Here is a 27,051-nt window from a genome sequence, read left to right as displayed (position 1 = left end):
CATGCCTATCCCCCAACCGAAGGCTCCCAGGCTTCACTGTCCAGATACCCCATCTCCTCTCTCATCTCAGGCAAGGGTGGCCATTGGGCAGGCTAGGACAAACAAGTGGGGGCTGTGTTTCAAGGCGTTGGCCCCAGTGGACCATGCTCCCAGACACTCCACACTGTGTGGGTGCAATGCACCGTGTGACATGCACAATGTATTGGGTGATTTCCCCAGGAGACAGGCATGTAGGCGCCCGTCTCTGTGTACAACTGGGCTGTCAATCAATCAATCTTTACTATGGTCATAGACTAGCATAAAGTATAAGGGTGATTAAAAGTGAGAGTACATAAAAAGTAAACAGGATGATTATATATGATAATTAAGGTACATAATAGTACTAAAAATAGAAAGTACACCAGAAGCATGAGGGCATAAAAAGCCTGAAAAGTAATAAAAGTCATAAACTTACATAAAAGGCATAAAAAAGGATGTTAAAAGATTGAGAAATGAGAAGACAAAAATACATAAAAGCCTAAGTAATAAAACTGGATAACAGCGAGACTATAAGGCTATAAGGGGCAGGGGGAAAAGGGAGGAGCATACATCTTTCTATTGAATCAGTATTGAGTGAGCAACTGAGCAGCCCACAGTCTCACACGAGCAGGAAGCTGGGGTTAAGGGAGCACTTGCTACAAAAATGGGCTAAGAAGTGGTGCTAGCCCCACTGGGATCAGGCCTGATCCTGGCAGTTCCCATGTGCAGCCCAACCCAGGCTGGGCTTCCCCTGCCTGGTGGGGCTGTGCATGAGAACAGCCTCATAGATGTATAACAGAGAGACTCGATCGAGAAGTGGAGATTGAGACAGAACCAGAGAATTCCAATGAAGAAGGGGAGATTGACATGGAACAAGAAGTGAGATGCTCAAGTAGAGTTAATAAAGGTTCCACCTAAAAGATTGTCGTTGGCAGCCGAGTGAAAAATGCCAGAACCTACAGTCTGACACAAAATTGAAGGCATGCCAGATTCAGAAGCAGATAAACTGCAGCAATCAGGAAAAGAAAAGATTGCATCACACCATAAAACAAAACATGGGACTTGGAGAACGAAATGAGAAGTGGAATACTGAGAGTTTGCCATAGCATTTTCGCAGTACTTTTATTAGATATGCTTGTTTGCATGTTTTGTCTCTGTGTACTAGCTTGGGGGTGGCATCAGTTTGTCTGCTTCTTGTTGACTTAAATTTAAACTGAGAATTTCTGAGAATTTTTCTCTGACTGCATAAGAGACTGTTAGCCTGTTTATTGTTTTCTTAGCCTATGCTGAGTAACTAATAAATATCAAACTCTTGTTTCTCAGTTAGTTGCTTCCTGTTCAATCACTCATAGAGGATAAGTAATTTATCTGCAACAACACCAAATCTGCTATGGTGCATGCAACTAAGATACCTCATCCGGGATCATAGTGGTGGCCTGCAGGACAAAAATGGAAAATTGGTCAGTTGAGAGTGCACACCATTTGCAAGCTTGATCCTCACATATTTGGGGCAGCAGCCGGTGAAACATCTGCCTTAATCTCTCGATCACTGAATTTGAATCTTGGCTGACTGCAGAGGTGTTATTAAACGAGACAAGGTAAGGCAGTTGCCTCAGGCCACAGAATATTGAGGCACAAGCAGGATGGCAAGATGCCCCCCCATCATTGCCAGTGGAGCAGCTTGTTAGGCCCCGTCTGACCTTTGCAGCCTTTGCATGCAATGCTTCTCCTCTCGCTTCTTGGAAACCTTTCAAGCAGCACAAGGAGAGAAGAGAAGACTGCTGGATACCTTCCCTCCTCCCCCCCCTACCATTTTCAAAGACTGCAGGAGGGCCGGTCTCTATGAGGGTGGGGAGCAAGGCAGCGTTGGGTGACTTACCTCAGGCACTGGAGCAAATTGGGCCAACCTTGGCGAACTGGACTAATAGTCTGATAAGGTGGCTCTTTATCTTCTAAAAGAAGAATCTGTGTGTTCATGCCTTTTAAAGCCAATGGCTGACATGATGCACAGTCCTAACAGGGGAGGGATGGGAGAGTATAGCGGAGGCACTGTTGAGGACGAAAACAGCAGCTCTGCTGGGAAGGACATCAGTTATGTTACCAGCATCACCATAGGTTCTCTCATTGTGGCAAGTGGGAAAACCTGGGATAACACTGGTAGCACAACCAGTGTCCGATCAGGACTGTGCATCGTGTCTGCCATAGGTCCTTGGCTTTAGTTCAAAATATTGTGAACACATTGCCTTGGTATAGACAAGTGCAGAAAGGGCCTGGGATCCATGTCAGCGCAGAACCCTTTGCCGACTGATAAGTTACTATGACTACTCTGAGCAGCCTTGTTTTTCTGGATTGTAGCATTTGGCTATAAATCTTGGGTTACAACAAATGAATCTATGTCGCGTGGCCAGAAACCTCTGCTCATCAGTGAATTGAGTGTGTACTCTTTGGGCTAAATTGCATTACTTCCAATGTTACCTTTCAGTACATGGTCAGTACTTGGTCAGCATGAAGCCTATGTTCTTTGACCTTGTGAAAGATAGTCAAGTTACTTGTCCACTAATGCTCATCCCTAACACACAATAAAAATCTATAATTTTTCATTCTTTATCCATGTTACTAAAAGCATTGAGGTCATTTAACACTAGTGTACACCAAGTGATTCTAGTCATGCCTTTAATGGCACATACACTGCATAGTTTCTCTAAGCCTCCAAATGTGCATATAATTGGTCTTGTTTAATTGACAGAAGCACAGATAGGTAGGCAACAAATACCAGTTGAAGGGTGTGTGATCTTCAAGTTATAATAGAGCCAGCAATAGCCAGGCTTTTAATCTAGGATAATGAGTCCTCTGTGACCTTGACCTTTATCCCGCATGGCTGCCCTTGACTCTCATCTTTTGAACAAAAAAACCCCCCTCCTAGATACAACTCAATACCACCACTGATAATGGAATAATGCCTCCTCAAGTATGTGTATACGGGCTAGTATGGAGATAAGAGTGAGTAGCATTTATACAGTTATTACATAATCTATAAATACTACATATGTAATATCTATTGCATAGTTTATTATTAGCATGAGCTAACTATAGCTAACTGCCATTGTTTGGATACAATGGATGATCGCTCAGATATGTTGCCAATAAAAATAAGGTTTCTCAGTTATACAGTGATGTGGACAATTGTGTCACCCCTGGGAGGATAGATGGGCTGTGGAGCTTCCTCTTGCCTGGTTCTTCCCTCCCATGGCCACCCATTGCTGCTGCCTTCAGGCTTCCGTCTGCTCTCTAATGGACACTTCCTCTGCTAGCAAGAGTTATATTACCAGGATTATTTCCTCAGCCTTGAATGAGAATCAATCAGAACAAAGTACGTATTTCATTAGCTCATTCTTGCATATGCTTTCTTCCTCTGCTTCAAGATATACATACTGAAAACTATAGGAAGAAAAACTTGTCTATGTTAGTAGGAATAAATGGCCAAGGATAACTGTAGGCATTCATTTGCAATAGCAAAATAGTATGTTACTTAAAGGGTATTATTGTAAACAATTGTATGTTCGTGTGGAGGGAGCACACAATAAGGCTTTACACACGATCCGTGTGTAGAGCCTGAATGGGATTTGTGGAGAGAGTGGGTTTGACCCACTCTCCCTGCAGACAAGCAGGGAGCCCTCCCTGGGCGGCTGGATAGGCCACCCAAACGATTACCAGCTCCGTCATGGAGCCGGTTGGGGCAGCGGGGCTTGGGGGCCTCCTGGCCACTGGAAGTCCCAGAATGCCCCTCGTGGGGCATTCTGGGGAGCCTCCTGACACCAGGAGACTTGTTGTAGCCCTCCATCAGTGGCTTATTCATGAGTCGCTGCGGTGCAGAGTCGCACCATGTTGACACACAATCAACTAACAAAACTCGGGTTAAGCGACAGGCTACCCAAGACGGTTTGCTGCTGCCACTGGGTGCTGTGTGGCTCCCAATGGTTCTCACACGCTGTGGAAACCGGACTGGGCTCCCTTAGCCCGGTTTCCACTGTGCATGAGAATAGCCTCATTATATATCCCAAACTGCCGTTTTTGGCTTGAGTGCATATGTAAAGGCATACAGGGGACTCAGAGCTAGGCCAGAGCAACCAAATATCTATGCCTAAGCACTCCACAGGCATTATATCATCCTAGCTCTTGCTACTGTTACTCTCTATTAGTTCCTCTTCTGCTTTTATAAGGACAAGTGATTCCCCTCTTACCACTGTGTTCTAAAGATTACCTGATACTGTAGTAGCCATGTTGGTTCACTAGAAGAAAACCCAAAAGCTACAGCCTTGTAATACTTTTATAAGGACCAATCAGACTGATGTCATGAGCAGCAAGCAAACTTGAGTTCTCCAGAGGTTTTCATCAGGGAGCCAGCCTTTTGAGGGGTTCTGGAGAACTCAAAAGCTGGTTGCTTGTAGTTTTATAGTCTTATTTGCAACTTTAGAGTAGCATTTTTAATTAGTAATTATAGCCTACAATAATTATTATTAGTTTCTAGAAATTGTATAGAATTTCTATAGTTCTTTTCCTGCGGTAATTAGAGTTTATAATAATTTTAATGTAACATAACTTCATAATTTCTCTTATGACCATACTGCTTCATAACTGCTTTTAATCATGCTCTACTGAACTATCTTATGCTGGTCTTGGACCATAATAAAGATGATTGATTGATTTTTAAACATTATTTTTGTTGTCCTAATGAAATTATCACCAGACTGTGGCTTTTGAAGGTTATCTGAAAAGCCTTTGGCCTTTGGCCAAATTCACACATAATGCGGAACTGTAGGTCGAATGGACCGTTGGTTCTGTGCCCACTCCCCCACCCAAATTTGGACATGCAGGAGAGCGGTCTCTCTGCAGTCAGCGAGACTGCAGAGAGGCAGGGGAGCTGTCTCTGCAGGCTTACTTCCAGAGTGAGGGAGGAGCTTCCTCCCTCAACCGGTTCCATGGGGCCGAAACTGCAGTGCCAGTGTTAGGATGTAATGCTGGTGCTGCATAATCAGAGTTAAAGGTGGTGAAACTTGACTCTTGACCAAAGGTTCTGAATGCAGAGTGGAGTTGGGGGAGGGAAACTGTGGGTCCCTTTTTGCCCTTAACTCTGGTTTCTAGCATTTGGATGTGCGGCTATGGAAACTGGAGGTGAAGGGACCTACGGTTTCGTATTACATCTGAATTCAGCCTTTGAGTTGTAGTCTGCTAACCCAATCTCTTCTACGTGTGCATATATTCTGAGGTAATATATTTATTTTGACATTTCTCTCTCTCTCTTTCTCTCCAATCAGTCCAGAGCAGTGTGCAAGGTTATGTTTCTCCTCACAACAAGCCTGTGAGGTAGGTTAGGCTGAGAGAGAAGTGACTGGCCCAGAGTCATCCAGTAAGTTCATGGCTGAATGGGGATTTGAATTCAGTATCCCTGGTCCTACACCATGCTGGATCTCAGTTGTGATTTGTCTTGTATGCAATCCAGTGGCTGACAGCCAGACTAAATTGATGAGTAGTCCCATTGAAATTAATGGAACTAGTTAGTCATGATTAGCTTGTTCCATTAATTTCAATGGGATTACTCATAAGTAATTTAGTCTGGGTGTCAGCCAGTCTCAATGGAAAAGAGATGAAAACTACAAGCAGTCCAGGCCTTCAACTGATGCAAACTGGCATATTGCCTCTATTGTTGAGGGTGATAAATGTTAACTGAGTCACTAACACAATGCTTATATAGCCAGAATCACATCACTTAGGAAAAGCCATAATTCAGCAAAATATATTTATATATTGATTACTAGTCCAAATACATTATTTTAATGTATTTAATATGAAATCAATGTGCTTTTTATATGCTGGTGTATTTTTAAAAGGTTAGCCATGTCTACTCTCTCAGACGGAAAGGCTATTATTTTAAGTACTGTTTCTTTAAAGTTATCTAGGGAAAGTTTTTGTTTGCTCATTTTGCAGTGAATTCCTGTTTCAAAGATGGGTTGTGTGTGTGCATGCAAGACAGATGGGTACATGCAAATATATTTAGGTTAAAGAAGCCCTTCCCTCTTGATAACAGCCGGCGTCAAGCAGTTAAGACACTGGGACAAAGGTTTATCTCCTCCTGGTCACCAGTTGGTGGTATGAATATTAGGGCTGTGCACTGAGCAAATTACTGGTATCTGTTCCAATTTGATCCCAGTTATTTACATCATGTTAACAATGTACAGGGAGTGTGATGCATTGAAGTGAGCTGACACTTCAAATCATTTTGATGCAATGGTGGGGATCTTACCTGAAACACAGCAGCTGGCATCCTTCTGTTTTCTACCTAGAAATCAGCTGCCTTCCAGCCACCTGCAGCAACATAACTGTCAAATGCCATTCCCCACCTCCCTGGTAATTGCCCCACAATGTGCCATGGAAGGAAGCAACATGATGCTGCATCCATTCCCCAAGGTTTGCTGGAGGAATAAACCAATGACTGTCGGTTATAGGGTGTAGCTTCTTTTTCAGTAATTCCCTAAGGAAAGGATGCAACATCATGACATTGCTTCCTTTCTGGTGCATTGTGGAGCAATCGCTGGGGTGAAAAGCAGCATTTCAAAGTGCTGCTGCCTTGAGTGCTTGGAAGATAACTGATTTATTGTTAGTAGAAGGGAGCCCACTGCTGTGTTTCAGGTAAGCTCCCCATCGATACAGTCTGATATTGTATTGCATCAAATTGTATCATTGTTTTGAACAAAATTTTCAGTGTGAGATGCATAGCCCTAAGACACAACTTATGTCTTCATGAGACGGTTTTGGGCATCGTTTGGGAGACTCTGACAACTTTTTAAAAGTCTTTAAAGACGCATCTGTTCACCCAGGCTTTTAACGGATATTGTTTTGATTGTTTTAATGTTGTTTTTAGAATATTGTTTTAAAATTTTTAAATTGTGTTTTAAATTTTGTTGTTGTTGTTTTTAACTAATGTTTTACTTTTGTTTTTATCTTGTTGTAAACCGCCCAGAGATGTAAGTTTTGGGCGGTATAGAAATATGTTAAATAAATAAATAAATGTACATCTGGAAAAGTTACATCAAAATTGGCAATCAACAGAAAATCAACATATCTTTCTTTTCAGGAAAGATTTAGGAACATATACTAGATTTCTGCTGACCTTTGCTTATATATTTACCCTCTGTAAAATCTACAATGATAAGCAATGCTGGCATATTTGTTCACACATGTATGCCTCCAATTAACTCATTCTATAAATGGTTCTATGGAGCAAAGTTTTCTGGAGAAAGGCGCCCTGAATATCTTTAGAACTTTAGTATATTTCTGAATAATGCAAATAAAAATATTATCATCAGAAAGCTTCCCTCATTTTAATCACCATTAAGACTGAAAGAAAAACAAGTTGCTTACCTGTAACTGATGATCTGGTAGTGATCACCGACAGTCACAAAAGCTTGCGTAGACCAACTTCAGGATAGATTCATTAGCATCTTGAAGCGCCCCTCCTTGAGCGCGCATGCTCCATGTCCATTATTTCCGGTGGTTGGGCGCCATTTCCCTCAGTTTCTGTTGGCCAACAGTGTCATATTATTTAAGTCCTTTAATAAATAGAAGAACTTATTGATGCCTGCTTCTTGAAGTGGGGATGGATGGGTGGGCTTTGTGACTGTCAGTAGATCACTACCAGATAATCTGTTACAGGTAAACAACCTGTTTATCTGGATAGTGATCCAATGACAGCCACAAAAGTGGGTGACTCACAAGATTCCTTCAAAAGGAAGTGGGAGAAGCAAGCTACTGAAGCGTCTGTTTAAGTACCGCCCATCCAAAAGAAGCTGCCACAGCTGAACAAAGATCCAGTGCATAGTGTTTCACAAAGGTTTGATCTGAGGCCCAAGTGGCAGCCATGCAAATATCTCTAAATGTAATGCCTGAAAGATGGGCTGCAGAAGTCACACAGGCCCTCATTGAATGGGCTTTGACAGATGATGGAAGGTCCACTTTCTGCAGCTTATAGGTGAGAAAGATAACTTTGACCAGCCAGTGAGTCAGCCATTGTCTTGAAAGTGATAAACCTTTAGTCTTGCCTTTATAACACATGAAAAATGTTTTCATCTTTCTGACTCTGGCTGTTCTTTTCAAGTAAAACAGCAGAGTGCATTTGACATCCAGACTGTGCATTGCACATTCCAGCAGTGTTGTTGGAGCCCTGAAGAAAGTTGGGAGTGCAACACCCTGGTTCATGTGAAAATCAGATACTATTTTTGGTCGAAAATCCTGGTCAAAATGCATAATCACCCTATCCTGATAGAACTTGCTATAAGGCTTATCAATAAAATGGCGCTCACTGAACCGCTTTGCTGTGGTTATTGCTATGAGGAATACTGTCTTTAGAACCACCAGCTTCAAAGAGGCCATAGCCATAGGCTCGAAGGGCTTTTCAGTCAAGGTAGACAGGACCAATGATAGGCTCCATTTATCAACAGGTCTCTACACTGGAGAATACAAATTGTTTATGCCGTTTAGAAATTTCTTACAGGTCTGATGAGAAAACACAGTCTTCCCATTCTAACCAGAGTGCTGTGATGAGATCGTGGATAAGTTGACGTTAATACACATTTGCTAGCCCAGCTTGTTTCAGGCTAGTTGGGTAACGAAGCACCTCATGAATAGAGGCCTTAGGGGGGTGAAAAGTTTTCGACCCAGCAAATGCATGCAACCATCTCCATTTAACTGAATAGGTCCTCCTAGTACAAGTAAAATAAACTCTTTGTCCATTGATTTTGGAAAGCATCACCCTTGGTGCCTTTTCCCACTGCTGCTCTTGAGCAGTAACTTGCACACTTCCTGTTCTTGTGTTGCACACTAATCTACTGATGTTGTGCCCCATATCCTGAGTATCATGTCCAGATAACGAGGGTTCAGTTCCCATTTGTGCTGCTGTAGCAGGTGTTGGCGTGAAGTGTGACTTTCCCCAATTGATTTGGATTCACAGGTCCTCTAGGAAATCCGTGATACAGTTGATCTGAGAAAGTAACTGTTCTTTTGAGTTCGCGGTCATCAGCCAGTAGTCCAAATACGGGAACAAGGATAAGCCCTTTGTGCAAAGGTATGCAACCACCACTGCCATTCACTTTGTGAACACTCTCAGCACTGTAGAGAGTCCAAAAGGCAGTACATTGTACTGATAAATCCTCTGTTCCACTGTGAAAATAGTCATCCTTTAGGTCCAATGTTGCAATCCATTTCTCCCCATGTAAGAGGGGAAGGATTACCTGCAATGTTATCATTCAGAATTTTTTCACATCAACATACATGTTGAGCCACCGTAGATCCATTATGGGTCTGATCCCCTTGTCCCGCTTTGGGATCTGAAAGTAGTGGGAGTAGAATCTGGTGTGTCTGTATGCCCATTGTACCTGAGATATTGCTCCCTTTTTCAGCAATGTGAGAACTTCTGCCATCAGAGTTTTGGAGGTGGAAGTGCACCCATGTGTAAACTGGTAGGGTATCGAATTCTATCACATATCCAGTTTGAACAATCCTCAAGGCTTGCCATGCTTGAACATGATTTGCCAGTTTGATGGCATTGTTGGCTGTGACATATAAACATGTCAGCAGTTCCTGAGGGTCAGCTGCTCAGAGTAGCCATCTTTCTGGGCTTATAAAAGGACTGCTAAACTGTGCTCTGTGCCTCAGTTGCCAGAAGCCTTGTAGGGAGGAGGAGGCTTTAACAAGTGCTTCCCAGAGACAGTGGCTGTCCAGTGGTGAGAGCCTGAGTGGTTGCTGTCTGCTGTTGTCAGCTTGCCAGCCTGGGTGCCCCCTAACTTGTGGGGCTGTGGCTGCCCTGCAGGTAAGTCTGTGTGGGATTGGGGCCAGAGGGGGTGAGTCAGCTGTTTCTGAGGGTCAGCTGCTCAGAGTAGCCATTTTTCTGGGCTTATAAAAGGACTGCTGCACTGTGGTGGCGGGCCTGCCACCAGCGGGGTCGCCACCAATGGGATGACAATAAAAGGGGTTGCCCCTTTGGGGGAGCCACTTAGGGGGGCAACGAGGGCGAGGGCCTGGTGATATTTTTTGGCTTCTGTTGTTTTTGGATCCTGGGTGTTGCAGATGTATCTTGGTTTGTCTGGGGATGGGGAGATGGGGTGTGTCCACTGACTGTGGGATGGCTGTTCCGGTAGTGGTGGGGAATAGAGGAAGTAAAGTTGGCAGGCAAGTGTGTCGTTACAGGGGAAGGGAAGTCAGAAATCTATTACCTGTTTCTTCTTCTGGCTGCCCTGCCAGCTCTTTGACCTTGGTGAGCAGTGTCAACCTCCCACAGACTCCCACCTTGCTCCTCTGTAATGCCAGGTCTGTCCAGAATAAGTTGGAAACTATCCATGATTTGATTCTGGATGAAGGGGCAGACCTGGTATGTAGTACAAAGACTTGGTTGGGGGAGGCTGGTGGCCCAGTCTGGTCCCAGCTTCTCCCTCCAAGGTATTCTGTTGAGGAATGGGTGCGGGGATGTGGGCAGGGAGGTGGAGTGGCTGTGGTCTTTAAGAATAACCTTTACCTGACCAGGATCCCTGTGGAAGTGTCTGACTGTATTGAATGTGTGTACCTAAGTTTGGGGACCAGGGATAGACTGGGACTTCTCTTGGTGTACCAAACGCCCTGCTGCCCAATGGAGTCCCTAACTGAGCTGACGGACTTGGTCTCGGGTTTGGCATTGGAGTCTCCCAGGCTTGTGGTGCTGGGGGACTTCAATGTCCACTATGGGACCAATTTGTCTGGGGTGGCTCAGGAGTTCATAGCGGCCATTACAACGATGGGCCTATCCCAAGTGGTCACGAGACTGACGCACGTTGCAGGTCACACACTTGATCTGGTCTTTCACTCTGATCAGGGTGGTGTTCCGTGGGTGGGGACTCCTGTGATTTCCCCATTGTCATGGACAGACCACCATCTGGTTAAGGTTGGACTCATAGGAGCAAGGGACCCATTAGAATGGTCCGCCCGAGAAGTTTATTGGATCCAAGAGGGTTCCAGAAGCCTTGGAGGGATTTAGTGTTGGCTCTGCTGGTGTTCCTGTTGATGCTCTGGTGGAGAACTGGAACAGCAAGCTCACCAGGGCAGTAGACATGATCACACCTAAGCATCCTCTCAGACCATTTTAAAATTGGCCCCTTGGTATATAGAAGAACTACGGGGCTGAAGCAGCAAGGTAGATGACTGGAGCGCAAGTGGAGGAAGACACGACTCGAATCTGAGACTACAACATAGAGCACATTTGAAGATCTATGCTCTGGCAATATGGGCGGCAAAGAAGTGATGCTTTTCAGCCCATATTGCATCCATATGTTCACCTCCGGCGGAGTTGTCCAGGGTTATGAGAGGGCTAGTGAGTGCCCCTCCTCCCCTGAATCAGAATTTGGAACCATCTACCAGCCACTGTGATGTGTTTAATGATTTCCTTGTTGATAAAATCTCTCGTATTCAGGCTGACTTGGATTTAGACCCCATAATTACTGCAGTGTCTGAATTGGAGGTGTCCAATGACTCCACTTATGTGGTTAAGCTGTATCAGTTTCAGTTTGTGACTCGTGAGGATGTGGACAAGCTGCTTGGAGCAATGCAGCCTACCACCTGTTCTCTTGACCCTTGCCCTACGTGGCTAATACTATCTGGCAAGGAGGCTGTCGTAGAAGGCCTGGTAGAGATCATAAATGCTTCTCTGAGGAAGGGCAGGATGCCTCCTTGTCTTAAGGAGGCAATCATTAGACCACTTCTGAAGAAGTCTGCCCTGGATTACTCAGAGTTGAGCAACTATAGGCCTGTCTCCAACCTTCCATGACTGGGCAAGGTAATTGAGAGGATGATGGCCTCCCAACTCCAGGCAGTCTTGGATGAAACTGATTATCTAGACCCATTTCAGATCAGCTTTCAAGTGGGCTATGGGGTGGAGACTGCCTTGGTCAGTCTGATGGATGATCTCCAATTTGGAATTGACAAGAGGAAGTGTGACTCTGTTGGTTCTTTTGGACCTCTTGGTGGCTTTCAATACTATCGACCATAGTATCCTTCTGGAGCGTCTGAGGTGGTTGGGGGTGGGAGGCACTGCTTTGCAGTGGTTCCACTCTTACCTCTCGGGAAGATTCCAGATGGTGTCTCTCGGGGACTGTTGTTCTTCAAAAACTGAACTTTGGTATGGTGTCCGTCAAGGCTCCGTATTGTCTCCAATGTTGTTTAACATCTACATGAAACCGCAGGGAGAGATCATCAGGAGATTTGGTGCAGGTTGTTATCAGAATGCCAATGACACCCAAATCTATTTCTCCATGTCAACATCATCAGGAGAAGGCATAACCTCCTTAAATGCCTGCCTGGAGACAGTGATGGACTGGATGAGAGGTAACAAACTGAGACTGAATCCAGATAAGACGGAGGTACTTATTGTGCGGGGTCAGAACTCGGGAGATGATTTTGATCTGCCTGTTCTGGATGGGGTCACATTTCCCCAGAAGGAACAGGTATGCAGTCTGGGGGTGCTTCTGGACACACAATTCTCCCTGGTGTTCCAGGTTGAGGCAGTGGCCAGAGGTGCCTTTTATCAGCTTTGGCTGATACACCAGCTGTGTCCATTTCTTGAGATAAATGACCTCAGAACATTAGTACATCTGCTGGTCACCTCTGGACTTGACTACTGCAATGCGCTCTATGTGGGGCTGCCTTTGTACACAGTCCGGAAACTGAAGTTAGTCCAGAATGCAGCGGCCAGATTGGTCTGGGTTATCTCGGAGAGACCATATCACTCCTATCTTAAAACATCTACACTGGATGCCGGTAAGTTTCCGGGCAGAGTACAAGGTTTTAGTTATAACCTGTAAAGCCCTAAACAGCTTGGGCCCTGGGTATTTAAGAGAATGTCTTCTTTGCTATGAAACACACCACCCATTGGGATCATCTGGAGAGGTTAGTCTGCAGTTGCCACCGGCTCGTCTGGTGGCTACTCAGGGACGGGCCTTCTCCATTGCTGCCCTGAGGCTTTGGAACACACTTCCTGCTGAAATAAGAGCCTCCCCATCTCTTACAACTTTTAAAAGGGCAGTCAAGATGCATTTGTTCACCCAGGCTTTTAATTAGATATATTTTAATTGTGTTTTAATAGTTTTAACTTTTTAATTTTAATTATTGAAATGTTTTAATCTTTTATTGGCTGTTTCTATTTTTTTGTAAACCACCCAGAGAACTTGCATTTTGGGTGGTATAGAAATGTATTAAATAAATAAATAAAAAAAAATATATAATTGGCTATTTTTATCGACAGATATGCTGTAGCATATCTGTCTTGCACCCCAAGAGGTCCAATTTGTGGTCCTCCTTATCGGCCGGTGTATCAGAGATTTGTTCCTCCTGCCCCTTTTTGAAGAAGAGGCAGTCGATAAGGCTTGAGTGTGGTATTGGGTGCTTCAAAAAATATTCATTTTCTTCCTCTTGCACACTATATAGCGTTTCCAGACACTTTGAGGTAGGCAATGTCACCAGCATGTCCCATGTTGAATTTGCAGCCTTAGTTATTACCGGAAGCATGGGGAGGTACATGAGTTGAATAGTCATAGTCTTTTTCATAAAATTATAAACTGGGCCATCTAAGTCTGTAGTTTTTTGTTTCAGATCCAGACCTAGCACCGTTGCCATTTCTGCCACTTGGTGGTAGGAGTGCATCTCCTTGTTTGGAGATATGGAGGGAGTAGCTGGTACATTTAAGTCAGGCTCCAAAGCCTTCCTGGTAGATTTGGATTCTGAAGAGATGGATTCATAGTCATCATCAGAAGAGGCTGGTTCTGCAGATCTTACTCCAGTCTAAGGGCTGACCACTTTAGTAGGAGCACGTACTGTACATGTAGTTTTTGCCTTCACTGTGGTGATGCCTGTCCATATTTGTCAACGTACCAGATGAAGTCCCAGACTTTGAAAATTGTATAGCCTTGTCCGATGTAATAGAAGAACATGTTTGTGTAGCCATAGATATTGGTTGACTGATTGTCTGGGTACACATAGATTTAGTTGCTGCAGAAGGAGCAACTGGTGTAGTACATACGCTTGAACAGCTGCATCCTGAAGACTCAAGTGTGGAATAGTATGCTGAGGAGTTATGGCTTCTTGTACGATAGTTTGTACTGCCGTATCTTGTACGAGAACCAGAGGCAGGAGACTTGTGTTGCCATTTGTACTACCTATGCAGTCTCATGTTGCCTCACTTTCCAGGCCCTATACACTAAATAGTCCTTCAGGTAAACAGGCGAAGGGTCTGCTATAGCCATGTCCTGGTAGCAGACCTTGTATGGGTGTTATAAAGTCTGGATGTATCATAGAGAAAGATGGTCTTTTGGGAACTGGATGGGTAACCCCCATGACATCGTCGTCCTCTTGATCCAGTCCATGACTCTAAACACTTTTGAAAGTGCCTGTTGGAGTGCTGTCAGCAGACTCCAGTAGGGCCAATATATTTCGTGTCTACTTCAGATCCAAAGCGATCTCAGTGTAGATGTTGAAATTGACATTGAAGACTAGTGGGGATGTCGCGTGCTGGATTGATCCACTAGACTTCACCTCTGACAATGGACACTGAGGTGTCAACTGCGATTGTCGAGGAGTGGGAGCTGGAGAAAAGGACACAGCTTGATGTTGAAGTTCCAATGCAGTGGCAGGCGGACGAGGAGTCCGGGTCGGAGACAGCGAGGTCTCCCAATCTAGAAACATCGATATCAGAGAGTAACGTTGGAGCCCTGTAGGGGAAGGGGTAGTTTCACTCAATCTGTAATGACGATGGGGCTTCACTGACTTGTCTTTGTGTTTCTTAGGGGGTGGAGAATCTGCAGTCCCTTCCTCCACTCTACGCTTTTCCTTCTCCCGGTGAGAAGTTTTGTGGCTAGACCCCAACTCCGGCTTCTGGAACACCGAGGTCAACATCAATATCGATGGCTTCGGTGCTGGGGATTTAGACTGCATTGGCAGAGCAGACCCCAGCTTCAATTTTGACACTGCTCGACATTGACGGAGATTGGGTTGATTTCCTCAGGGCCAAAGTGTCTTCCAAAAGAGCCACTGCTAAGTGTGCTGTGTGGTTCTTTAAAGTCTGCTTAGAAAATGAAGAGCAGACCGAACAGTTCACCATGTTATGCCCCTCTCCCAAACAGAATAAACAGAGATCGTGTCCATCTGTCAATGGGAGTTTGCCCGTGCAGTCTGCACACCTCTTAAAGGTGGTTTTTCCTCTGCAAGAAGTCCCAGTCATGGGAAAGTCAATAAATTACATAATTCATCCATAAAACAAAGAATATCCAGTCTAACTTTCCAAGTTCATTACGAGATAATCCACGGTTGCAAACAAGGCAGTCCAAAACTACAGAATTTTCCTTAAACCATTCCATGTCAATAGTCCAGAAATTTTAGTCAAATACTTTACAATTAGAAGAAGAGTAGTTGTAAATCCAATCCTAGGACAAGCCGTAATGAGGGAACCATTTAAAACTAACTTTCTGAGGAGCCGAAAACACTGAAGAGGCAATCGCATTGGTGGTCAGAAAGAAACTGAGGGAAATCGTGCACATCCGCCGAAAATAATGGGTGTGGAGCACATGCACCCGGCAGGGAGGGGCACTTTGAGGAGCTAACACATCTATCCCGAAGTTGGTCTGTACAGGCGCAGAAACCACTTTTGTGGCTGTCACTGCATCACAATCCAGATCAATTAGTTTGAATTCATGCAAGTTATTTTATTGCGGCTTCTGCCAAAAGATCACAAAGACATCTGACATCCTAAACTCACTGCTTGCAAATCCAACTGAAATCCAGATTTAAATCTGAAATGTAAATGTTTTAGGGTGGAGAATGTTATAAACAGTTGCAAACTTAACACTGAGAGCTCTAAAGGCTAGCTCTTTAGATTGTATAGATGTTTAAAACCAGTATTAATTATCAATGTGACAAACACATTTTGTGTTATTGATGTAGTACAGGTTTCTTTCCTGTATTTCATATTAAAATATTTTATAACTATAACCATCTCTCATTTGCTCAATCAGTTTTTCTATTTTCAAATCTTGGGAATCTTAACTGTTTTCCTATAGCTGACTAATGGTACTTTTGAAGCTACTGGAAAATTGCAGAAATCCTGCATTATTATTTTGGTATAATATAGCAACTGAAACTACTGTAATAATATATTCATAGATTTTTGTGTGTGCAGTTGGTAGACATTTGAATACTAGATAATGTGTTTGGGAAACTGGTTTATAAGGCTTTGTATTACATTAAATCACAAAAGAGAATGTAATAGCATTCTCAACAAGTTGTAGTTAAAAAATAGAGGAATTAAGCATTGTTAGGTGATAATTCTGAAGTGTTGCCTTCATCTACAGATAAAAGATGCTTGCTTTGGGATGAACAAAAGTCTCAGATTTTTTCTTTTTCTTTCAGGAATTCCATACAATCACAAACACTGATCCCTTGGTTTGAACAAATAAAAATGGAGATAACAGCTGTGAAAAACTTAACACTATAAGGTTTGCATAGTCTACTTTTGAGTTAATATTATTTCATCAAAATCTCATTTTATGTTCAGTTCTGTGCTGATCAACGACCATAATAAAGATTATGATTATGATGTTCAGTTCTGTCAAAAGCAATCCATAGACCCATATTTTCTGTACAGTTTATTCCACTAGAGATTTTAATTTTATACATAGTATAAAGGGGATCCTGATAGCACACGCATACTTACTTTACCATACTGCTTAAGAACCATTTTTACATAAGTATTAAGTACCCTATCATTAAAACAGTATTGAGACCATTTAAAAACCTACATATAAATGGATGTTTATCATATGCACAGTGCAAGAATGTTTTCATATTTTAATCACAAATTGTGAATCTATAAAACACAAACACTGTGATTTAAAACTAATTTAAAATTATGATGTCATCTTGTGGTACTGGTTAAATTTGATTAATCCCCATATGAATCACTAAAGCAGTGATAATTCCAGATAAAGATGTCAGTAGCTCATCATTATGGTTTCAACATAAACCCTTCACAATGACCAAAGCTTTACAAAGCATTTCATTTACTTACCAGTGGGTTTTGATAAATTTATTGTCATGTGAAAAGGGAACAGAACATATTTTCTTTTTAGTTTACTGATCAAGAATGTTTGAATACTGCATTCTAGTACACTGAATGGAATCTTGTCCCAGCCTGGAATTGAGAAAAGGATGGAGTGTAGGAAGAGGGGCAGAATTCCTCAGTGCTTTAGCCAAGGAGGCTTGGCATTCCTCCTCCTCACACTAAAATATAACAAAAAAACTGTGTAATAAATCATCTTCTAAGTTTTCAAAAATGATAATGGAAAACAAACATTAAATCATGTAAACGAATCAGCACACAATGTCTTCATTTTCCCTTTATGTGGGGGTGGGGTAGGTGAATATTTCATTCATAGAGATAAGTCTTCATGGGAAAAGTCACAACATCACTAACACAAGTAAAATACAGGCTGTATTTGTGGAGAGTTCATAATGCTTTTTATCCCTTCCCTTTCCTCTCCCTTTTGAGTTCATGAATGTTCCGAGTTCAATAAATAGTACAAAAATAATCCTTTATTTAAAAATCTTGAGATGCACTGTCCCAGGTCTCATACAGCAATTTGTAAGAGCAATGAACTTTTTAAAAAATCAGCAAATGGAAACCTCGTGGCAATGACTATTTCTGGAACCAGCACCTTCTTGGTCTCCAGCTGCAAAGATTTCTGTTCTTCCAGTTAAGGAAAGCAAACATTTCTCTCTCTCTCTCTTTCTCTCTCTCTCTTCCCCGCCTCTCTTTGTCTGAGCACAGTCTTTTCTTGGCTCAGATCAACATGGTTCAAGAGGCTCAGTCTACTGTGTAAACCTTTCTTCCTGTGTTTGGAGGCTTCACATTCCTACTGTTACATTTTATTGAATGTTATGGCAGGTTCATTCATCATGCTTATTTCTTCTCCACTTCAGAGCCAACCTTACACTTTAGAAATGTAAAATTTTCACATGAAAGTCATCTCATGACATTAGTCAAAACCATGCCTGCTAAAAACACAATTCTGCCCATTGCTGCCTGGATTAGTCTTCACTAACTGCGTTTCCCCCAGGTTCAGAGGTCATTAGCATTCTGCATCTACAGTATGTACTGTGACAGCAGCCTGTAAATGGTGACTGTGATGAAGTGCTGGATGGTGCAACCTATAGTGGTGGAACTTGTGACTCAAGAGTGCAGCAGTTTGAGGAGGGGTATCCAGGTCTAAATCTTCATCATGGTTTCCCACATCTACCCCAGCTGATAAAGGGTCGTTATTGCAGGGAGGGTTTTCACTGTCTTCCTGAGGACTCATAGTGCTGTAACCTGGAAAATAAAGCCACATTGGTAAGAGGTGAATGTTTTGTGACAAAACGTTCAGAAGTATGCCGTGATTAATGCCTTAACCAAGACACATTACCAAGACAACACTGGTAAAACTGTAGAAAAGGCATCATATAGCTATGCTATATGATACATAAGTGTTACAAATCTTTTGTTTACCCTTTCTTTACATTCCCCTTTCAACAGCTCATTGTCCTCAAAAGCTTCCACTGAAATGTTTCCCTCATACATTATGGACAACATACCACATTCAAAAAGAGAACTTTGCAGTACATACCACTAAAGGCAAGAGACTACACTAATATCAGTTTTCTTTCAACTCTACCAGCATGCCAAATCATTTGAGCTTCAAAAAAATCACCACGCACAGGAACTTTGAAAATGGACAGCATAAAAGCAAATCAAATGCTGGTACAGTCATTAGTATTCAATGTTTTATTACTAGTAAACAACAGCATGATCAACTCTCCCAACAAGCATCCATTACTCTTCCTGCAAGTTGGCTGAAGTTACTTTACTTTTTATCTTTTCATGAACTTTTTAATGACATTGATAACATAATGAAAAGAGTCTTTAAGATAAAAGGGTTCCTGTTTTAACGATCTTTCACCTTTGTTGAATATTGTAAGATTTTCCATCTAGTGACAGGTGTGGGAGTATATTAATTTCTTGCACCAACATAATTTCCAAGGCCTCTCTTCTGATTTTTTTTTTTACTGCCAAATTAATCAGTTTTCAAATAGTTTAATTCATATTTCATAGAATTTGTATATACACATAGTGCTGGGTGGGGGGAACTAAACACAGAAAGATCTGAAATAGTTTCTGTTCAACCATATCTTGTAGAACTTTGAACAGCTCAGTTAGGCTCCATGGCAATGGGAAGAATTAAGGGGACAATAAGGTGTCATCCTCCATCCCAGTTGTCTGAAACATGCTTTTACTTTGAACTGTTGCAGAAGATTAAATTCAAAAATCCTAATAGTATTAATCCTAATAATAATTATGAAAGCACATTTCCATGGAACAGTGAATTTTATTATTAACTGTCCCATGTATTTCCTAAGTGTGCCACAGTGAATGGGATACTTGGGCCCCAATAGGAATAATACCTACACAGGATTATAAGACCCAACACAAGTAGGACTTACTTCAAAGTAAACACACACAAGACTGAGCTGCCTGTTATTGCACCATGAGCTCTTTAGTGTATGGCCTATTTCAAATGCAAGATGAACAGCCTATTCAAAGAAGTAGGTCATTTCCTTTGAAACCCTGAGCCACAATAAATCCAATATGCCACAATCAGCCATTCTAGAAGCAGAGGAAATTCTTGGAGGCATTGGACAGCATCAGGGTGATGAGCAAGCCTCAACAAATCTGATTGATGTCTCCATGGGACAAGTGTTCATGACCCTATGGTGAGTAAGGGCATCCACAGCACACAGCTCTCTCTTTTGACTTCTCCTTTGACCTGCAGGGAACTTGCAGGTCATACATAAGGTATCTTATGTCACAATGATCAAACAAGCTTCTGCCTGCTCTAAAGTTAAGAACAGCCCTGCTGGATCAGGCACAAGGCCCATCTAGTCCAGCATCCTGTTTCACAAAGTGGCCCACCAGATGTCCCTGTGGAGCCCACAGGCAAGAGGTATGTGCATGCCCTCTCTCCTGCTGTTGCTCCCCTGCAACTGGTATTGAGAGGCATCGTGCCTCTGAGGCTGGAGCTGGCCCACAGAGACCAGACTAGTAGCCATTGATAGACCTGTCCAACATGAATCTGTCTAAGCCCCTTTTAAAGCCATCCAAGCTGGTGACCATCACCACATCCCATGGCAAGGAATTACATAGATTAATTATGTACTGTGTGAAAAAGTACTTCTTGTTGGTTCTAAATTACCCAACCTTCAGTTTCATGGGGTGACCCCGGTTCTAGTGTTGTGAGCAAGGGAGAAAAATTTCTGTCTATCCTCTCCACTCCATGCATAATTCTATACACCTCAATCATGTCTCCCCTTAGTCACCTATTTTCCAAGGTAAAGAGCCCCAGATGCTGTAGCCTAGCCTCATAAGGAAGGTGCTCCAGGCCCCTGATATTTTTGGTTGCCCTCTTCTGCACTTTCCCCAGTTCTACAATATCCTTCTTAAGATACGGTGACCAAAGCTGTATGCAGTACTCCAGATGTGGCCGCACTATAGATTTGCATAAGGCCATTATAATATTAGCATTTTTATTTTCAATCCCCTTCCTAATGATTCCTAGCATGGAATTAGCCTTTTTCACAGCTGCCATGCACTGAGACGACACCTTCAATGAGCTGTCCACCATGACCCCAAGACCTCTCTCCTGATCAGTCACCAACAGCTCAGATCCCATCAGCGTATATGTGAAGTTGGTGGTTTTTGCCCCAATGTGCATCACTTTACACTTGCTAACACTGAAGTGCATTTGCCATTTTGTCGCCCACTCACCAAGTTTGTAGAGATCTTTTTGGAGCTCCTCACAATCCATTGTCGATTTCACTACTGTAGATAGTAAATTTGTAATAATAAATAGTGGCAAATTTGGCCACTTTGCTGGTCACCCCAACTTCTAGATTGTGTATGTACAAGTTAAAGAGCACTGGTCCAAGTACTGATCCCTGGGGGACCCCACTTCTTACCTCCCTCCATTGTGAAACTGTCCATTTATTCCTACTCTGTGTTTCCTGTCCTTCAACCAGTTACCAATCCACACATGAACCTGTCTCCTTATTCCATGACTGCTAAGTTTACTCAAGAACCTTTGGTGGGGAACTTTATCAAAAGCTTTTTGGAAGTCCAAGCATACTATGTCAACTGGATCACCTTTATCCACATGCCTGTTGACATTCTCAGAGAACCCCAAAAGGTTAGTGATGCAAGACTTTCCCTTGCAGAAGCCATGCTGGTTCTCCTTCAACAAGGCCTTTTCTTCTATATGCTTCACAATTTTGTCCTTAAGTATGCTTTCTATCAATTTACCCAGCACCGAAGTTAAGCTGGCAGGCCTGTAATTTCCCGGATAGCCCCCCCCCCCGCACCCCAGATCCCTTTTTGAAAATCGGAGTCACATTGGCTCAGTGTGATGTATGTACAGTACAGTGTGATATACAGAACTGCTACTCCTGCAAAGAGGAAGAGTGAGGGCAGTTCTCTCTGTCACAGTGAGCTTGGTCAGGGAGATATAAGATTCCCTTCCCCCTCTTCAGAATCTTCCAGCATGCCTAGAGGATTTTGGGGAGAGAAAGGGTTGTTGCTAAACACAAAATAACTGACTACTGATCCAAACCAAAATTGATGCAACCACTAATGAAGGAAAGACATAAAGGGGATGGGTTCACCGAATGTATTCCTCCTCCTCCCTAGCTTTTCTTGTCTTTTGCTGCTCTGAGATGGCGTATGAAGGTGTACTCCTCCCTGGGCACATCCAGCAATCCTCCTGCCTTTCTGCAATTTACCTGCATGGATTCACCCAGGGAAGAAAGACACTGCCTGACACCATCACAGAGCACTTTACAAGACAGAAAAAAGGAGATTAAGTCAGGATGACATATCACCTTCCTCCCTCTTGCTCCTCATGTGATGGCTTCCCTGCTATCCATTTGCAGAGCCTCTGTGCCCTGTCCCTGTGCAAGGAAGGAGTGGACCATGGCTCCAGTCTCTAGAATGTCACAACACTTCAAAAGGGAACTTATTCATATGATTGTTTGTGGCAGCTGCGTGTATGCCTATTACCTATTCTTGGTAATGGTGTCATCTGATTTCACCCTAAGCAGAAGCTGCCAGCTTTATATGCCACCATGAACGATCTTAAAGCGCTAAAGTAAACAGTGTTATGCAGATCTAAATAAGTCAGATGACTCACAACAAGCAGAGAGCTGATATGGATGGAAAGAAAAAGCAGCCCCACAAGCCCAGTAATCTACTATCTGTCTCTACTCTGTCATGGTTCCTCTTCTGAACTCTTATATCCACTTATTTGTGATAACTATAAAAAGGAAATTCATCTCAGGGCAGTATGGTGGTATATAAATGGGGTGGGTGGGGTGGTATATAAATGGGGTGGTGTATGTGTGTGTGTGTGTGTGTATATATACATATACATATATATATATATATATATATATATATATATATATATATATATATATATATATGTATATAAATGGGGTGGATGGGGCAGTATGGAGGTATATAAATGTAATAAATAATAATAAGTTAAAATGCAACAAAGGTCCTATGCAGAAGAAAGAAAGAAAGAAAGAAAGAAAGAAAGAAAGAAAGAAAGAACTGGTTTGGGCCAGGATAATGAACTGAATCTTTCACTGATAAAATTCAGCATTTCCTGGATAAACACCATGTTCAGTACTGTAGTTGAGACAGTGGTGCAGTAACTGAGAAAACAAAGCCAAAGTAAATAGCAATTTAAGCTCTCCTTTGGGACCTCATTTGTGTTTTCTTTCCTCTGTACTGATGCTCTAGAGCCTTCATCTGCCTTTTGGTTACTGGCAACACTGACTGGAGACAGCACTATCAAAATCTACAGTTTGTACAATTTGTCTGGCTATGCTTTAGTGGGCATTTGAAGTCCAGCTGCAAATAGGAACTGCTTAATGATGTTAAAGTCCAGCAAGGTGAGATGCACCCTACAATATCACAAAAAATATAGAAAAATTTAAATACTGTATAAAACACAACATAGTTGTTTTCCAATATAATGCAGAAAATCATTTAAAAATCCCATTGGGGAAAAAAAGATGCAGACATTAAAATTATTCAGAGTGCAGATTTACATGTTGGGCAGAAGTTCCTTATAACAGGAAGATTCACTTCATGCACTGCAATCCTAGTGAGCTTTACCTGCGGTCACAAATACACAATATACCAAAGCTCTTGTGGAGGAGTGGTGTAAATATCAGAAGCTGTAAAAGAACTGTATAATAAACTCAGCATGTTGTAGTCCAATAGGATGCTGATTGGCCATCTGTGTCATGAGCTTTATTTATGAACCCACAAACAGTATTCCTAATCTGCCAGTTTATGGTCCTTGTCCAGATTGTTCCTTTTTCCCTGTACATATACAGGTGAAACTCGAAAAATTAGAATATCGTGCAAAAGTTCATTAATTTCAGTAATGCAAATTAAAAGGTGAAACTGATATATGAGATAGACGCATTACATGCAAAGCGAGATAAGTCAAGCCTTAATTTGTTATAATTGTGATGATCATGGCGTACAGCTCATGAGAACCCCAAATCCACAATCCCAGAAAATTAGAATATTACACGAAACCAATAAAACAAGGATTGTAAATAGAACAATATCGGACCTCTGAAAAGTATAAGCATGCATATGTATTCAGTACTTGGTTTGGGCCCCTTTTGCAGCAATTATTGCCTCAATGCGGCGTGGCATGGATGCTGTCAGCCTGTGGCACTGCTGAGGTGTTATGGAAGACCAGGATGCTTCAATAGCAGCCTTCAGCTCTTCTGCATTGTTTGGTCTCATGTCTCTCATCCTTCTCTTGGCAATGCCCCATAGATTCTCTATGGGGTTCAGGTCAGGCGAGTTTGCTGGCCAATCAAGCACAGTAATCCCATGGTCATTGAACCAGGTTTTGGTACTTTTGGCAGTGTGGGCAGGTGCCAAGTCCTGCTGGAAAATGAAGTCAGCATCCCCATACAGCTCGTCTGCGGAAGGAAGCATGAAGTGCTCCAAAATCTCCTGATAGACGGCTGTGTTGACCCTGGACTTAATGAAGCACAGTGGACCAACACCAGCAGATGACATGGCTCCCCAAATCAACACAGACTGTGGAAACTTCACACTGGACTTCAAGCATCTTGCATTGTGTGCCTCTCCATTCTTCCTCCAGACTCTGGGCCCTTGGTTTCCAAATGAGATGCAAAAGTTGCTCTCATCAGAAAAGAGGACTTTGGACCACTGAGCAACAGACCAGTTCTTTTTTTCTTGAGCCCAGGTAAGACGCTTCTGACGTTGTTTGTTGTTCAGGAGCGGCTTGACAAGAGGAATACGACATTTGAAGCCCATGTCCAGGATCCGTCTGTGTGTGGTGGCTCTTGATGCACTAACTCCAGCCTCAGTCCACTCCTTGTGAAAGTCCCTAACACTTTTGAATGGCCTTTTCCTGACAATCCTCTCCAGGCTGCGGTCATCCCTGCTGCTTGTGCACCTATTTCTTCCACACTTTTCCCTTCCACATAACTTTCTATTAATGTGCTTTGATACAGCACTTTGGGAACATCCAACTTCTTTTGCAATTACCTTTTGAGGCTTTCCCTCCTTATGGAGGGTGTCAATGATGGTTTTCTGCACAACTGTCAAGTCAGCAGTCTTTCCCATGATTGTGATTCCTAATGAACCAGACTGAGAGACCATTTAAAGGCTCAGGAACCCTTTGCAGGTGTTATGGATTGATTAGCTGATTGGAGTGGGACACCTGGAGCCTAGACTGTTGAACCTTTTCACAATATTCTAATTTTCTGGGATTGTGGATTTGGGGTTCTCATGAGCTGTATGCCATGATCATCACAATTATAACAAATTAAGGCTTGACTTATCTCGCTTTGCATGTAATGCGTCTATCTCATATATCAGTTTCACCTTTTAATTTGCATTACTGAAATTAATGAACTTTTGCACGATATTCTAATTTTTCGAGTTTCACCTGTATACAATGCATATTCCTTTACATACTTCATGGTGTTGATATTGCAAGGTGAGCCTTGCTGAATTTGAATGTATGCTTTTCTACTTTAGAATTTGCTTACTATTATGCCATATATCCATCGCTTCAAGAGTTACTTAATTCTACTGGTTCTCCCTCCAAATGTAAACCAAAAATATTTTCAGACCTTTATTAAATATATGTTTTAGATAATAGGAAGGGCTCTTCACTGTATAAAATATTCAATATACTTCATAACTATTTCACACAGATCAGGTTATGAGATGCAGAGGAGTATCTGTAGTAAAAAGGAGTAATCTAATCCTGGCTCCCATGTGCAATGCCACGTCAGTGGTTCTAAACCTCCGCCACTGCGGAGCATCTAAAACAATGTCCATGGTATTGTGGAGCAGGGCTAGTCTGCTATTACATAAAACTGTGCAATCATACTTCTGTGGCGCTACAGCCATTGGAAATAATTATCACAGCAATGTGGATGTGCTATTGTACAATTTTAAGTAGTAGTGGACAAGCCTTGTTTCACAACACCGCGGGCACTGCTTTAGATGTTCACAGTGGCACAACATGTGAGCCACTATTTAGAAAAGCCAATAAAATCACTATAATCTTCTGAAGTAAGGAATTAAATGATCCATTTTGTAGATGATTATGCACACTTTCTAATCTTCCTCTGATTAAAAAAAAATTAAAAGGGAGCAGGAAAGGGGGAACACTTGCAGTCTAAATGCCTCAGCATCTTTCAGAACAGCATAGGATGAGAAGCAGATGTGACACCTTACAACCATCAAATTATGCTTCCCAGAATCCAACACACCCAAAGTTATTAGCTACTTGCTGCTCAAAGTCCTTCATATATGTTGGTTCTGGAGATGGAATAAGGAAATTACTCAAATGTTATGGAGTCACACATTACATTTTGATGTATATATTTAAAATGCCTTGGGGTATACAAAAATAAAGTAAACTGTGTATATGACAAACATAACTTCGCAACTATGTATATTCATATAGATATACTCATCAGGAACCTAGGATTGCCTGCAACTTCCTGTTGAATGTATTCGTGCAAGCAAATGAAAGTTTCCTATTTTGCACTGTGTGAAATGGCCTTTAAAGGTATTACTGGAGTCCTTGACCATTTCTAGATGCAATATCCTCAGTCCAAAAGCTATTAGTATATGGCACTGAAAGTCAACTGAAACATGCAGGCACTCATGGGGTGTAGTGCTCTAATGTGTTTATACTTTCTCAGAATACATGTGGGGGCTTAACACTTGTCTAAATGGACACTTAAAGATGTGCCAAAAGTTATATCACAGATTTACATTCGTTGCTTTTTATTTTTGATTGTGCTAATTAAAAAAAGAAAAGAAATTAATATAACGCTATAAACTCCAAGAATGCATTAAGCATAAGTCTAACTAGTATGGTATTGTATATTCTCTTACAAATTCTAAAATCGATGGTATTCTTTGTACAGACCCTTTGGCAACTTCTCCATTGTAATGACTTGTCACATTTCATGCTGCCACTGCTGGGGTCTTGCTGATTTTAATACCTAGCAATAACATAGGTATTAAATACAATGTGTTGCATAGCAAGTAGGCAATGTAACAGTAGTAGTAGTAGTACTTCAGAACTACAATCTCTTTCAGACAGAGGGTAATTTTTCTCTTTTGCTTGATACCTGCCGCTTCAGAGACAAATGAAAAGTGCCAGCACTTGTGTGGTAAAGTCTTTTTCCATTATCATACCACCTCAAAATATACATGAGAGTTATTTGTTACCCTCCTTCCTAAAGGATGTGTTTCTTCATGTGGATGCACACTATGATGGGGGAGCAAGTCCCCCACAT

At 42.2% G+C, this 27,051-nt stretch overlaps 1 protein-coding gene and 1 long non-coding RNA gene across 6 annotated transcripts in view; one reads left to right on the top strand and one right to left on the bottom strand.

Moving 5' to 3' along the window:
* Positions 1-23,121, top strand: part of LOC128322292 (uncharacterized) — a 44,239-nt gene extending 21,118 nt beyond the window's left edge. The window contains exons 3-4 of the long non-coding RNA XR_008305652.1: positions 16,492-16,577; positions 22,970-23,121. This is a non-coding gene — a long non-coding RNA (uncharacterized LOC128322292). The remainder of the gene's footprint in view (positions 1-16,491; positions 16,578-22,969) is intronic.
* Positions 17,654-27,051, bottom strand: part of CACHD1 (cache domain containing 1) — a 230,064-nt gene continuing 220,666 nt past the window's right edge. For all 5 annotated transcript variants that reach the window (XM_053243265.1, XM_053243269.1, XM_053243266.1 and 2 more), the window contains one exon: positions 17,654-18,448. In XM_053243265.1, the coding sequence (XP_053099240.1) occupies positions 18,210-18,448 (239 nt within the window). In that variant the 3' untranslated portion in view covers positions 17,654-18,209. The remainder of the gene's footprint in view (positions 18,449-27,051) is intronic.

This window comes from Hemicordylus capensis, chromosome 4, assembly GCF_027244095.1.
Source record: "Hemicordylus capensis ecotype Gifberg chromosome 4, rHemCap1.1.pri, whole genome shotgun sequence".
Lineage (NCBI taxonomy): Eukaryota > Metazoa > Chordata > Lepidosauria > Squamata > Cordylidae > Hemicordylus > Hemicordylus capensis.
This window is presented reverse-complemented; position numbering and strand designations above follow the sequence as displayed.